This window comes from Phoxinus phoxinus (assembly GCF_949152265.1).
Source record: "Phoxinus phoxinus genome assembly, chromosome: 14".
Classification (NCBI taxonomy): Eukaryota; Metazoa; Chordata; class Actinopteri; order Cypriniformes; family Leuciscidae; genus Phoxinus; species Phoxinus phoxinus.
In genome coordinates this window covers 6,864,498-6,878,424 of record NC_136889.1, presented here as the reverse complement: position 1 = coordinate 6,878,424, position 13,927 = coordinate 6,864,498, and the positions used below count along the sequence as shown (strand labels likewise).

Sequence of the window (13,927 nt, the reverse complement as noted above, 5' to 3'; positions counted from 1 at the left end):
CACTCAATTCATATGGATTAGTTTTACGATCTCTTTATGAACTTTTTGAAGCATCAAAGTGGTAGTTGCGTAGCTGTCTATGTAGAGACAGAAAGCTCTCAGATTTCATTTAACAAAAAAAAGATATCGGTTTGTGTTCCGAAGATGAACGAAAGTCTTACCAATTTGGAACGACATGAAGGTGAGTATGAGTAATGATGACAGAATCCTTATTTTTGGGTGAACTAACGCTTCAAGGGAACAAAATGTCTTAACATATACCGGTAGAACACAAGTTGCCCATGCTATATTAATTGCATTAACATATTACAGCATTTGCTCGCTCCACATTCCCACACAGCTTTGTATATTTAGAAATAAACCTTTCCAAACACAAGGTTGCAAATGCACAAGTGTGGAAGAGTGTGTTCAGTCGAGAGCTTGAGTGGCGGCGCAGCCTGCAGTAGGTGGGCAGAGTATTGCAGCACAGCTGGTGTACTTCAGTATTTGTGCTCAAGAGTGCGAAGGTTACTGCTGGAGGAGCTTCTGTTTGAATAAACTCCTCATGATGATGGGTGACTGACAACACCAGCTGAAAGGATGTTCCATTTCCACTACACAAGCCTCTGATAAACACCCTGGATAGAAGATCAGCACTGCAATCTGCACTCAGTTTAAAATTTGAGTTGAAAAAGCCAACATTACCTATGAATCCATATGGAACTGCGCCACTACCAAACACAAAACTAACCAAGTAGCCAATACACAGTATCACACAGACAAAAACAGTGTCCCGGGGTCATGAACAAACTGAGAACGTGAACTACTGAAGGTATATTACACAACACTAGCAGCATTGAGGAAGAAAAAAAAAACTGAATCATTCAATACATTCAGGTAAAGTAAAACATGCACATTTTAATATCAAATGTGAACCTCACCTTTTGAAGGCTTGTTGGATTCAGTTGGGTTTTATCAATCATTTTTATAGCCACCTGAGGAGGAAAAGAGGAAAATGAGAACTTAGACTACAGGCTAAACACTACCATTAAAAAGGGTTAGAGTCTGTAAAAAGTGAAATTCTCTTATGTTCACCAAGGCTGCATCTATTTGATCAAAAGAATACATTCAAAACATTTATATTGTGAAACATTACCATTAAAAAACATTTTAAAATTGAATTTATTCCTGCGATGCAAGGCTGATTTTTCAGCATCATTACTCCAGTCCTCAGTGTCACATGATCCTTCAGAAATCATTCTAATATCCTGATATGGTGCGAATATTTCTGATCATCAAAGTTGAAAAACAATTTTGCTGCTTAATTTTTTTGAGAAAACAGTGAAACTTTTTTTCAGGATTCTTTGATGAATAGAAAGTACAACATAACAGGATTTATTTGAAACAGAATTTTGTAACATTATTATAAATGTCTGTATATGTGTTGCAATTCAAAAAGGAAACAGAAAAGCTAACATGTCCGTCTCTGGAAAACTCCCATACCCCACAGATCAGGAAACACACTCATGACTTCTGACTCCTCACCTCGCTTCCTGTGAGGATATGGCGAGCCAGTTTGACCTTGGCGAAGTTGCCCTTTCCAATGGTTTTTAGCAGCCGGTAATTTCCAACAAGAGGGTGCACATCATCCAATCCTGAGCCAGAATTCCGGTTTCGACCACTTGACCTCACAGATCGAGAGGTCACCTCCCCTCGGCCATGGCCATTCGTTGTATGCTGTTAGAATTCAAAACGCATGTAAATTACAAACAACAACAACAACAACATTTTAAAACTTAATCCTTCCCAAAATTTCTAAATTATAATTTCAGTCTTACTCATTTTATCCCAGCATTTGCCCTCCAAGAATTTACACAATTTCAGACAGTCATACAAAGACCAGGTATTTGGCAACAGACACAAAGGTCCCAGTCAGAGAAGAAATCACTAATATTGACTCCACCCATGCAGTGTCAGAGAACTCGATGAGCAGTCGCATCCATCATCACCCCAAATGATCGTCGCCGTAACAAAATTATATCATGAGTCATCTGCATTTACTACTTTCTCAAAGACGTCAAACATGTTTAATCAAAAGTTAATCGGAGTCTGAAATTAAAAACACAATATAAGTTCATTCCATTACTCTAACATTTCTCAAGGTCTCTTGTAACCTTGTGACGGGACCTTTGTGCAACATACACCAGACTACAAATAAACTAATTGTTCCATTCAGAGGTCACGAGTGCAACAGGATGATGTTTAGTAAGTCAGTGATTCTCATGTGGTACTAACACCTCTGTATGTAAGGGTACGCTGACACTGCGCTATACAATGTTCCCACTAAATCCTGCATATTGTCCCTGACGCCCGACTTGACTGTTATCCACAAAGCTCTGCCTAATAGATTATAAATCCACCAACACTAACACTTGATAATAAACGTTATATAACACAGAACCATAGAAATGATACGACCCCCCTGCAATAAAACGAACAGAACGATCTTGAATAAAGGTCACTTACGCTTAAGCTTGCACGATGCCTCATATTAGATTGCGATCCTCTCATTTTTGTGTTTGCAAGTTAAATGGCATTGAACCGAACAGCCCTGTCCTTTTTTTATTAGAAGAACTCATCAATACTCTCCCATCCAGCAACACTGATACTGTCGAGCTGCATCACTGCTGGAGTCTTTTTGACACTGTGTGTGTGTGTGTGTGTGTGTGTGTGTGTGTGTGTGTGTGTGTGTGTGTGTGTGTGTGTGTGTGTGTGTGTGTGTGTGTGTGTGTGTGTTAGAGATTTTGGGGCAGGTGGGGCTGAGTGGATGGGTGATTGAAACATCCTTTGATTTAAAAGTGAGCAAGAGTTGTGTATTAAAATATGTACATTCTGGTAAGACATTATAAATATTAACAAATGTCAACACATTCACTCAGATATTGAACACACTGAAGCATCTACAGAATCCTTTAACTTAATATATGAATAGTGTGCACACAATATTCTCATTTCATAAAAAGAGCAATTCCTACATGTTTAGATAGATAGAACAGACAGCCAGATAATTAAAACACATCGATAAGAGCGATAGACAGACACCGACAGACAGACAGACTGAGAGATGGAGACAGAACAACAAACTGAACGACAGACATATAGAAAAACAAATTGAATGGCAGACTGAATGTCAAAAAGATTGATAGAACGGTAGAAAGACAGAATGATTGAATGACAGACAGACAGATAGCATCGAATATGCAGTGGAAAAGTCAAAGACCGTAACTTAATGCTCATTATACACGGGCATCTTTAAGGGGGACCTGCATAAGCGCGCGTGCTCATGTCACCTTCCCTCACTGCTGACGTATGAGCAGTAACCTATAGGACAGACTGACGCCAATGCGCAATATCTGCATCCTATTGGCGCATTAAACATGCAAACCCACGCACGATCACTCACTAGTGTGCAGGACTTTAACTAATCAAGCATATGTTGCACTCATTGTGCATAAAAGTACCGATGCCCCAGACCCCATGCGTCACTTCAGCCTGGTGCCCCATCTGTCCAAAGACTGGCACGGTACTGCTAATCCACTTAAAGCACACAAAACACGGGTATGGAATGCGACACTGCCCTTAATTCTGGAGGAAATGAGCTGAATGGTTTTAGACGGCAGCATCGGTTTGACTAAATCGCTGTCTATGTAACTTAGGCTGCTCACTAGATGTTGAGACGCAGCCATACATCGCGACAAGATAAAATAATACACTAATAAGTGAATAATCAACACAGAATTGGGTCAGTTCACAACAGTTATAATTTGCTATTAACCAGGAACTACAACATAAACAGGCTACTTACGTTTTCAGCCTTCCGTTCGTTGACGGTTGGCAGGGGGGCTCTTGTTGTTGACATAGTGTTGATGGAAAGCTGCTTTCCCGGAATTACAATTTAAGCAGCAGGGTTTGCAGTGCAACGAATATGAAATATATTTGACCGATTACACGCTTGGTCAATATCATTGAATTGCTTCTATAGCTGGTAACAAAGTTGTTAAAAGTTTGGGAGAAATATTCCGGACGCTCGCGGACGTTACTGCGTTTTATTACCGAGTGAACGCCATCTAAAAGATCCCTGAAAAGCGAACGAGACCGGTTAACTTGTGCACTGCTAAAAACATAATACTTTCAGGCCTGGCGTCGCTGTCTGCTTCATATTTCGGATGTCCGGTTCAGGTAAGAATAGAGAAAATTGCACTTCACGGGGCCTCCTCTGCGATCTCCCCCCAAAGACAATCTGCTCATCGAACGGTCCTTCAAACGGACTGTCCAGTACATTCAGTGGTAACGGCAGCAGCGGGGTAACGCGGGTGATCACAGGCGTCGGGGCCGCGGGGAAGTCACGCTCGTTGACGGTTCCATTCCACCCGAACAGCCGCGTCTGTCTGTTGCCTCTGGTTCAAAGCGAGATCCAAGATGGCTGCTCAACAGCGCAGGAGTTTCGAGCCGAGCCCTGAGCGAGACAGAGGAAGTGAGGAAACAGAAGGATCCCTGTGCTCATTGGTGAGCGCCGCATCCCTCGGGGAGCTGTAGGTGTTCATATGGAAAAAAGGGAAAAACTTCATCATACCATAACAATTGTGACACACCCTGTTCAAATTGAATTGAATTGTAATTTCATCATATATGGTTTGACCAGTTTGGCAAATGAAGACAAAGGTTTTCAATTAATTGGTCAGTGTGCTTTACTCAAAGATGCAAGTTTGAGAACTGTCAAATTGTATACCGACGTGAGATGGGAAACTAGATTTATTAGTTTTTGGGAAACAGCTGTTTTGTTCGACATGGATCGGGTCGCCCCCTTGTGGGCGCCGCCATGTTGAGATCTTATGACGAGGTATCTAAAAAAAAAGAAAGAAAAGCAAATCAAACAATGTAACAAAACAAAAACAAAAAATGTCTTAAATCGTTTGTCTCAAGGAATATAGTCCTTATAACCTTTTAAGGTTATTTATAAGGATATTAAATTGGATATGACTTAGGAAACACTAGAGGATGCTGTGTGAAAGATGTGTGAAAGTACACCTGCTTTCCAAATAACTCAAATGGCCTTGCTATGTATTTCCTTAAAAATATTCTCTCTCTCTCTCTCTCTCTCGAACACAAAACATTCAAATGAAAGTGATCAACATGACTAAAATGTATGTATTTAATGTGTTTTCAGTAATCAGTTAAATCTCCATGTCTGTGACCAGCATTATGACACCAATTTACCGAACTTTGATGACTGACGATCCCAAAAAATAAGTGGACTATTGAATAGAACAGCTGAACATCAATTTACAAATAAAATATTGAATTTAGGCTAATGCACCTTCTTATTGTTATTTTGGATAGATGTTTAAAAAAGAAGAGAGAAACCTTGATAAGAAATATACTTAGTTTTAATAAATAGAACAATACTATCATGTTAATGTAAAAATGCTAAATAAAATAGTTTTGGTTGTGTTGTTTTCTATAGTTTAAGTAATGCTTATCTATTTAGCCTAAAAAAGGTCAACTTGTAACTGGAACATTAATTTACATTGAAAAATAAGCAAAAAAAAAAAAAAAGCATCTCAAAACACCACTGCATTGTGTCAATATGCCTTATATGAATCGAATTTGCATATTGCATGAGATGTAACATTTTCCTGGCTGCATTTGGCATTTAATTAAAATAGTATACATCAAAAAAAAGAGGGGCTCCTACAATGGTGGACCTTGGAGGAAAGGGGGAGTGCCCAGACCCCTAAAAATGGTGAACATTGGAGTAAAAAAAGAAAGGGTCGAGAACGAGAACCACCTATTTACAGCCTTATGTCAGTTTAGATGTGAATCCCCAGTTATGCCCTGATGTATTCTGCCATCTAGTGGCCATTTTAGACTTGACATTCAACCATAAATATTATTTCCCACAATAGACAATTGCTGCAATTTCGGATGTTACTACTACACAACATATCTCAGTAGATGTCCTAATAACAGCCATAGACTGAGTCTGGGGAGCAGCCCGTGTTCTTTTTAGCCAATCAAAAATACTCTAAGAGTTATGCATATTCTGGATATTCTTTTGGTGGGTAGGGTTTTGGTGAGAAGGCATGTGGTTGAAGGGAGTGATGCTATTTAGTTAAGAAATCAAAATAGTCCATATAAAGTACAGCAAAAACCTTTATTTTATGATTTCAAGAAAGAAAGAAAAAAATAATCAGATGTACAGTATAAGCAAACTCATGAATCAAAGTCAAGCTCACAATACAACAAAATTGCTCAATACAGACAATAAAGCTCAAAAGTTCTTATTACTTTAGCAGCAAGTCAATGAAAGAGCTATATTAAAACCATTCTTGCAAATCAAATATAACCAAGGAGAAAGTGAGACAAAACAAGACTGGGGCTAAACAGGAGGCCACTGTGATCCATTTGATCATTACAACAGGAAGCAGCAAGGTTCCAGGATGGCAGCTGCAGTTTCACTTTTTTCTTTAAATGGCATCTATATCAAGGTCGTCATCCTCTTCTGCTTTCTCTGGCTGGACGGTCTCCACCTTTAGCTCTCGTGCAGAGTGAGAGTACTCAACCTGAAGACCAAAGAGAGTTCAAATGAGAAGGACGAAAATCTGAATATTACACAAGCCTCTCTCAACCTCTCTCTAATTCTAGCCCAGAGAAGACTAATGTAATTACACTAATTACAGTCCCAAGGCTCCTGCTGACATTTAAAATATAACACCGTTTCTCTAATTTACTACAAGTTAAGAGTTTGTGTTTGCAATTAAATGCCACGTGTACATGATTATACATAGCAGAACAGGATTTTTTTTTCTTCCCATGGTGGAAACAAGCTTCCATAGGCTCAAGTGTTAAAAAAACCGCTACACTATATTGAGAAATGGCTGAAGCCTGAGAAACAACTAATTCTTCCAAGGACTGAGATAAAATGATGCAGCTATAGCTGGATAAAGGGGCTTTTGTCCAATCTGCTCAAATAAATTGAGCTAATCCAATAGTTTCAAACTGGTTAAAAAATTATGAATTTACCTCAACATTTTCATCATCATCTTCCTCCTCTCCTTCACTCCCCTCACTCTCCTCCTCTGCCTCCTTCAGCCATTTGACAAAGGGAGCCGCCTTGGCATGGATCTCCTTGGCCAGCTCCTTGGAAACATACTTCTTCGATACCTTAAAACAAAGGAATATTAATCAAGATTCATAGTTCAAAGAAAACTTATTTTACGACCATGATCTTATAAAATGCTCTATCAATCGAAGTTGTATGTGAACTTGTGAAATGCACACCTTCTCTGCCCATGCGAGAATGACATCCTCCTCCAGTAGGTCGGCATCATAGAGATCTTTGAGAATGACGGCCACTCGTGGCAGCAGCTGACTTTGATAAAGCTTCACCAGACACTCAAAACCTCCCAGCAGATACTTCTGAGCTTTCTTATCGTTGAAGCAGAACTGCAAGAAAGGAGAATCTTTCACTTTCAGCACTGGGATTGAGGTAAAACTATGTACATTTATCAAACATAAGCAGACACATGCATGTTAAGACAGATAAACTGTTTTGCACCAGTAGATAGTTTTGCTACATAATCTCAGCAGCAAATGAAAATTGGTAGATATCAAAGCTGCTGATTCAAAAGTGTCATTTAAATTGCTAGTCAAGACTTATTTTTAGCATGGCATCATCTCAGCTTGTAGGCAGGTCTCAGTGTCCTGCTATAAATATTCATCTATCACTAGGCCAAGATGAAAACTTTTATTTGTATTTTATGTGCTAATTTTGGGGCAAAATCTATCAAATTCTGGGTTTAAAACGTATTAAAATTGAGCTGAGTGTAACTACACTCAGCTTAAGGCAAAAATTAAATAAGTTACAGGGTTTTTCCGATTAGTCTTGTACATGCAGATCCTGTGCGTCCCATCTATCAGATTTAAAATTAGAACTGGTGTTGTTCTGAAAAAGTACCCGCAGGAAGTGACGTTTGTATTTCTTGATTTGGTCTCTAATGTTCTCGTCAAAGAGCAGTTCACTCAAGATGAGCGGTCCCATGGCTCTCACATCCAGCCTTTCTGCTTCTGCCAGAATCTCCTTATCCGCAGAGCCAATTGCTCCACTCTCTTTCTTTTGCTGAGTAGAAAAAGAGAGATGTTTGAGTACTGGTAGCATTAATAGATCTTTGGTTTAAATCTTTTTTTACAGTAAATTTACAGACCTATGGTTAACTACCATTGAAATGTTCGGAGTCAGTAAAATGTTTTGTACAAGAAATTACAAAAATACAAACACTTATTCAACAAGGACTCAATACACTGATCTAAAGTGACAGTAAAGAGATTTATAATGCTAGAAAAGTTCCCATTTCAAATAAATGCTGTTCGTTTGTACTTTCTATTCATCAAAGAATGCTGAATGCACACTTTCCATAAAAATATTAAACAGCAGAACTGTTTTCCGCATTAATGAGAAATGTCTCTTGAGCAGCAAATCAGCATATTTGAATGATTGCAGAAGGATCATGTGACACTGGAGTAATGATGCTGAAAAATCAGCTTTACCATCACAGGAATATATTACATTTTAAAATATATTCAAATAGAAAATATAATTTTTAAATTGTAATAAGATTTAACAATATCACCATTTTTACTGTATTTTAAATCAAGTATGTGCAGCCATAGTGAGCATCTTTTTAAAAACATACCGACCCCAAACTTTTGAACAGTAGTGTAACTTCATGTTTCATGTTTTTACACTGGAAACCAACAGTGGCAATATTTACTTTGACAAAGTTGTAGAACATGTTGACCCTCTCCTCCAGGGGTTTTTCCAGGTCCTCGCTGAGGGTCAGGTTCTTAGCATGGTCACTGATCTCCTCCATACGGCGACGCTGGGCCTCCTCTGTGGTTTCCTCTGCCCAGTCATCGTCATCTTCCTCACCATCCTACACAATCCCCACAAACATACACTTCAATGTACTGGTTAGAAATTACAGTAAAAAAAGAGAAAAAGTTCATGGGTATCTCTTACCACAGCATCTGGTGCATCTATGTCGTTATGGTTCCCAGCCTCACCACTCCCAGAGCCATTCTCCTTATCCTTCTTTCTGTTTTTCTTCTCTTTCTCTTTCTTCTCTTTCACACAACTGCTATCACTCTCTGCATTTTGAAACAGATTAGCTCTTAAAATTGTGTTTATAAACCTTATATGAAAAGCTAAAATTAGAAATTTAAACAGCAAACAAAGCATACATTTCTGATACTAAATATAGTAAATAACAGAAGTAGATGCATTTTAACAGTCCACAACTCACCAGGTGGGTTTTTGAGGATGAATGTGCACAGTTTGTGCCGAGTGTCCAGCATTCCCTGATTACCGCAAGCCTTGCAAGAGCTTCCGATGGTCTGCTTCTTTGGGTTAATATGCTGCAAATTAAACATCAGATACTATGAGGACCATTTTTGAAAATAAAAGGATTTTTGAATTGACAACAAAGTTTTCGATTTTCAAAACCATGTGAGGATTGGATTGCAGTGTTTTAAATAACAGCTGAAAATGTGGAAGTATGGAAGAAACTTGCTATTACAAGGAATTGCAATGGTTTATTCGAAATGGTGTTAAAGTGTTCAATGACATTAAATAAATCAGTAGTTTCTCTTAGGCTTCTAAAAAAAAATACATATACATAATCACATTTTAATTTACACAATTATTGGTGTTAAAACTAAATTAGCTAAACCGGCCATAATCAATATAAGAACAATTTATACCACTCCCATATACAGCAGACATTTGCAGACTTTGAGCTTATTTAAATATTGCAATAAAATATAAATAGATGAAAAAATTTTTTCATTAATTAAAAAAGAAATATTAGGTTTAAGTAAAAATAAATAAAACATTAAAGTACTAAAATGACTAAAACTGAAATAATAAAAATAAATTGGAGCTTTGTGAAAGCATTAATTATTTGCTGCGTTTTATATATATGTATATAAAACACAACAAATAACTAATGCTTTCACAACTGTGGATATCTTTTCAACAATTGTGTAGGCGTTATGAAAGTCAAAGGACAAAGTTAAGTGTACAGAACACCACAAACCAACTGCCCTTTCCCAAAAAGGCAAAAACAAGTTTAAGTACACCTCAAAATGTTCTCCAAACACTAACTGACCGCCAGCAAAACGAAAAAGTAAACAATCTTTAATTTTTAACCATGAGTGGACAAACCTTTTCAGCAGGCAAAAACCCTGATTGTCAACTTACCAGGTCAGTCTCAGGATTGTCACACTCGGAGCACAGCACAAACTTGCGGATAAATCCGTCCAGCATGTCCTGCAGTTTGTTGGCTTCATGGGATCCGTTTACGATGAAGCGGTCATTCTTAGCATCAAACTGAGTCTGCGCCCCCAACTCACAGCCAAAAAACTTAGTTGGATCTGATGAAATAACAGAAAAAGAAAAAAAAAATCATAATTGTTTCATAATGAAACACTACTGAAATAATAAGGTCTAGGTTGTAACTAATTCTAAAAACAAACTTACAGGTTGGTGGTCTGTTCAGTGCCTTTGCAACATCAACCATGTTGACAATGACCGTCTTGATTCCATTCCCTTTGCCTTCCACCTATTAAATGAAAGTGACAGTGGGATATTTTTTTTAATCTTCTCCAACTGAATATCAGATTGCCACTGTATACATCAATAAGAAATTATTATTACTCTACGCAGAAATATTTATACAGCATTCAGACCAAAATGAGTCTCTTGTGTACCTTGGCAATCAAACGGGGCATCTTGTAGCGGTAGAACTGGTCCGACACATTGCGGTTGACGTTGACAGACATTTTGAGTGATCTGAGGCACTATCAGCAAGATAAGAAGATCTTGAATGGGATTTTTTGGGTATCTTCTGTCTGGAGAAGAGGGGATGACATAAACAACTGCAAGTGTGCTCGGTCTCTGACATGAAAAAGATCTTGCCACAGTGGCTGCGAACTCCTTGCTCGTGGACTAGGTTTCCTCCGCTTGCTTTCCAACAGCTGCGCAACAGCTCTGAAAAGCAAAGTGAAATACACTATTATACAACGGTTATTTCCACTCCTTTAATTAATTAGATAAGTTACTTGGCAATCCACTTGATGCATTGGATAGTTCTGAAAGCCCTTTTGTAGGCAGAAGAGATATACAAACTAACTGGCCAATTTTTGTATGCGGAAAAAATTGCAGCTGTGCAGATATTTAGTACAACAGCACAAGCCTATTTGTGACCCTGGATGACAAAAGCAGTCACATGGGTAATTTTTTTAAATTGAGATGTATACATCATCTGGAAGATTAATAAATAAGCTTTCCATTGACATATGGTTTGTTATGATAGGACAATATTTGGCCCGAGATACAACTATTGAAAATCTGGAATCTGAGGGTGCAAAAAAATCAAAACATTGAGAAAATCTCCTCTAAAGTTGTCCATTTATGTTCGCGATTGTGCTGCATTCACTCACAAAAATAAATGTTCAATATATTTATGGTAGGAAATTTACAAAATATCTTCATGGAACATGATCTTTACTTAATATCCTAATGATTTTTGGCATAAAAGAAAAATCTACAATTTTGACCCTTTCAATGTATTGTTGGCTATTGCCACACATATACCCGTGCGACTTATGACTGGTTTTGTGATCCAGGGTCACATTTCTCTTCTGTGAAACATTTTGAATAATATAACCAATTCAGGACTTGAATCAAGACTGTGATCAAAAATATATCATTTATTGTCTAGCAATCTATTTGATTTTTTCGCAAACAATACTTATCTTAAAAAACACACATTCACAAATGATCTTACGCCTAATAATATGAAGAAAAAAAGGCTGTTAATGTTATTTGTCTTGTCACATTCAATAATTAATTTCACGCGTAAACTTAAAAGTTTGTCAGTCAAAAAACATATCTGATTATTGGAAAAAGACTTGTCAATGTCTAAGGTGGTTAGGAAGGTCACATAATTAACTTTACAATGAATATAATAAATTACTTTTAATGTTCTCTCTACCAACAAAATTAAATAATTTAATAGAGGTATTCTTTAATAATTTAATAGAGTCCTTGATCAAGACCCCGGCTACCCACGTCATCGACTGCGTCAGCAGTTTAAGCATGACTCAAGCCAAGTGAACACGTGGTGAGGAAAATTTTACAGCTGTAAGTTACGTGACAGAACAAGGTTTCCAAAACCAAAAAAAGTAAAATTACGATCACGTAGTATTATCCACGTGTCCATCGGTTAGTCTCATTGAAAGTACATTAACATTAAGAGAATAAGACATATTCAGAGCTCACGTCAATGTATAAGGATCTTTTAACATGCGTTTATAAATTATATGTAAGCTACCGAGTCACATGTAACGTTATTGCACCCAAGGTCGATACACATGGTTACCCGCTCGAGCTAAACCCACAAATGTTACGCTATTTTTTACATCGAAATAAACACGTCAAATATCGACGACTGCCATTAGATCACCCTTAATGATTAAAACACAGCAAAGACGCGTTTGCTTTGACAAACCTCAGAAAGAGTCGTAAAGTTGTGTGTTCGTCGCGGTGGTGCAGAGTGCGTCACGGTTAGCGCGCAGCGGAGTGCGCAAAAGCAACATGACGCCATTTTGTTCCCCTCCGTCAAGCTAGTTCACACCCATTAGCTAGTTATAAAAACCACCAAAACACTCGTTTCCAAGTCATATGAACCCAAAACGCATTTACAAATGTGTAATAGATATTGGCAAAGCAGTTTATGCAAATGACCGGCCGTATACTCACCGTTTCCGTAAAATAAAGACATAAACACAACGCTAGTCGTCCACCGACGGAGTGAAGGGTTGACAGTGGAAAGCCTGGATATGTTGGGTCGTGATCCAAAGAATGTAACACGACACAACGGTACAGAGAGATAAAACCTGGGAAGTGCTGAGCGATGCAGCCGATCAGTCGAGGGGTATCGGATTTCCGGAGAGAAGCTGGATTAGAAAAAAAGCTAGATTTGTCAAATGCAACTTGGCAACACACTTGCTGTGTAACGTTTAACGTTAACAGTTATACTTATAAAGCTAAGCATCTCCCTGCTTCGTCATAATAAGAAAACAAACGTTTTTTCAAACGACTTATGTGTCATTTATTAGACTCAAACACTACGGATATATGTCTGAGACGTGTTAAATTACCAGTATGTAGTTTTAAAATTGGTTCATGTCACGTCTTACCTTTCCAGAACCTTCTTTGCTCCACGCAAAGGCAGAATGAGTTGTGAGTGCTGATGATGGGCGTGTAACTCGCGTGCAATCCACATAGCCCCGCCTACCGTGGCCATTAATTGGCTAAAATCTCTTCCTGTATTTAATTTCCTAACGCTGACTTGCTCCTTTTGACGTCAATCATCACTGAATCACATATAGTCTGTATTTATTTCGGTTTACGTTCTTCTCATGCAACTCATACCCGCAATGGAGAATTATATAGGTTATGTAATATAGCCTAGTTGAGGCTTTTTGCATCAAAGAAAATGCAACGTCCTTTTTTAAAGAGAATTTTGTATAAAAAAAATAGTAAGGGGAGTTCAGGCTATAGCAGTTAGGCTACTGTACCCAAATAGTCTTTGCAAAACTTAAATGGCTATGATATGGAATCAGGCTTTTTGTGGTCACCACATACAAATCAGATTCACAAAACATGCAAAATTGTGTGTTTGTTGTCAAACTCCAAAATTAGTTTACAATGTACCCCACCCATGGGGCATGTTGTCACATTCACTTACATTCTATCGGGGTATATCAAGAAAAAAGTATACACTGTATTAATAAAACAAAACCACATAATTGTACTAGACATGTG

The 13,927-nt window shown here is 38.0% G+C and overlaps 2 protein-coding genes across 6 annotated transcripts in view; both read right to left on the bottom strand.

Moving 5' to 3' along the window:
- mark3a (MAP/microtubule affinity-regulating kinase 3a) overlaps nt 1-4,879 on the bottom strand; it is a 32,112-nt gene extending 27,233 nt beyond the window's left edge. For all 4 annotated transcript variants that reach the window (XM_079635182.1, XM_079635180.1, XM_079635179.1 and 1 more), the window contains exons 1-3: nt 3,845-4,879; nt 1,525-1,716; nt 921-974 (exon numbers count right to left, since the gene is read on the bottom strand). In XM_079635182.1, the coding sequence (XP_079491308.1) occupies nt 921-974; nt 1,525-1,716; nt 3,845-3,898 (300 nt within the window). In that variant the 5' untranslated portion in view covers nt 3,899-4,879. The remainder of the gene's footprint in view (nt 1-920; nt 975-1,524; nt 1,717-3,844) is intronic.
- A 1,295-nt stretch (nt 4,880-6,174) lies between these two features.
- Nucleotides 6,175-13,383, bottom strand: LOC307009982 (eukaryotic translation initiation factor 5-like). Of its 2 annotated transcripts, XM_079634265.1 has the most exons (12): nt 13,300-13,383; nt 12,860-13,056; nt 10,807-11,086; nt 10,577-10,658; nt 10,298-10,470; nt 9,342-9,453; nt 9,059-9,186; nt 8,811-8,972; nt 7,997-8,158; nt 7,321-7,485; nt 7,063-7,203; nt 6,175-6,602 (listed from the first exon to the last, which is right to left on the bottom strand). In XM_079634265.1, exons 3-12 carry the CDS (start codon nt 10,876-10,878, stop codon nt 6,507-6,509), a joined length of 1,293 nt encoding a protein of 430 aa, XP_079490391.1. In that variant the 5' UTR covers nt 10,879-11,086; nt 12,860-13,056; nt 13,300-13,383; the 3' UTR covers nt 6,175-6,506. The 2 variants fall into 2 exon arrangements, with proteins under 2 accessions (XP_079490391.1, XP_079490392.1); XM_079634266.1 differs by lacking the exons at nt 12,860-13,056; nt 13,300-13,383 and adding an exon at nt 12,609-12,720.
- Nucleotides 13,384-13,927: the final 544 nt, after the last annotated feature.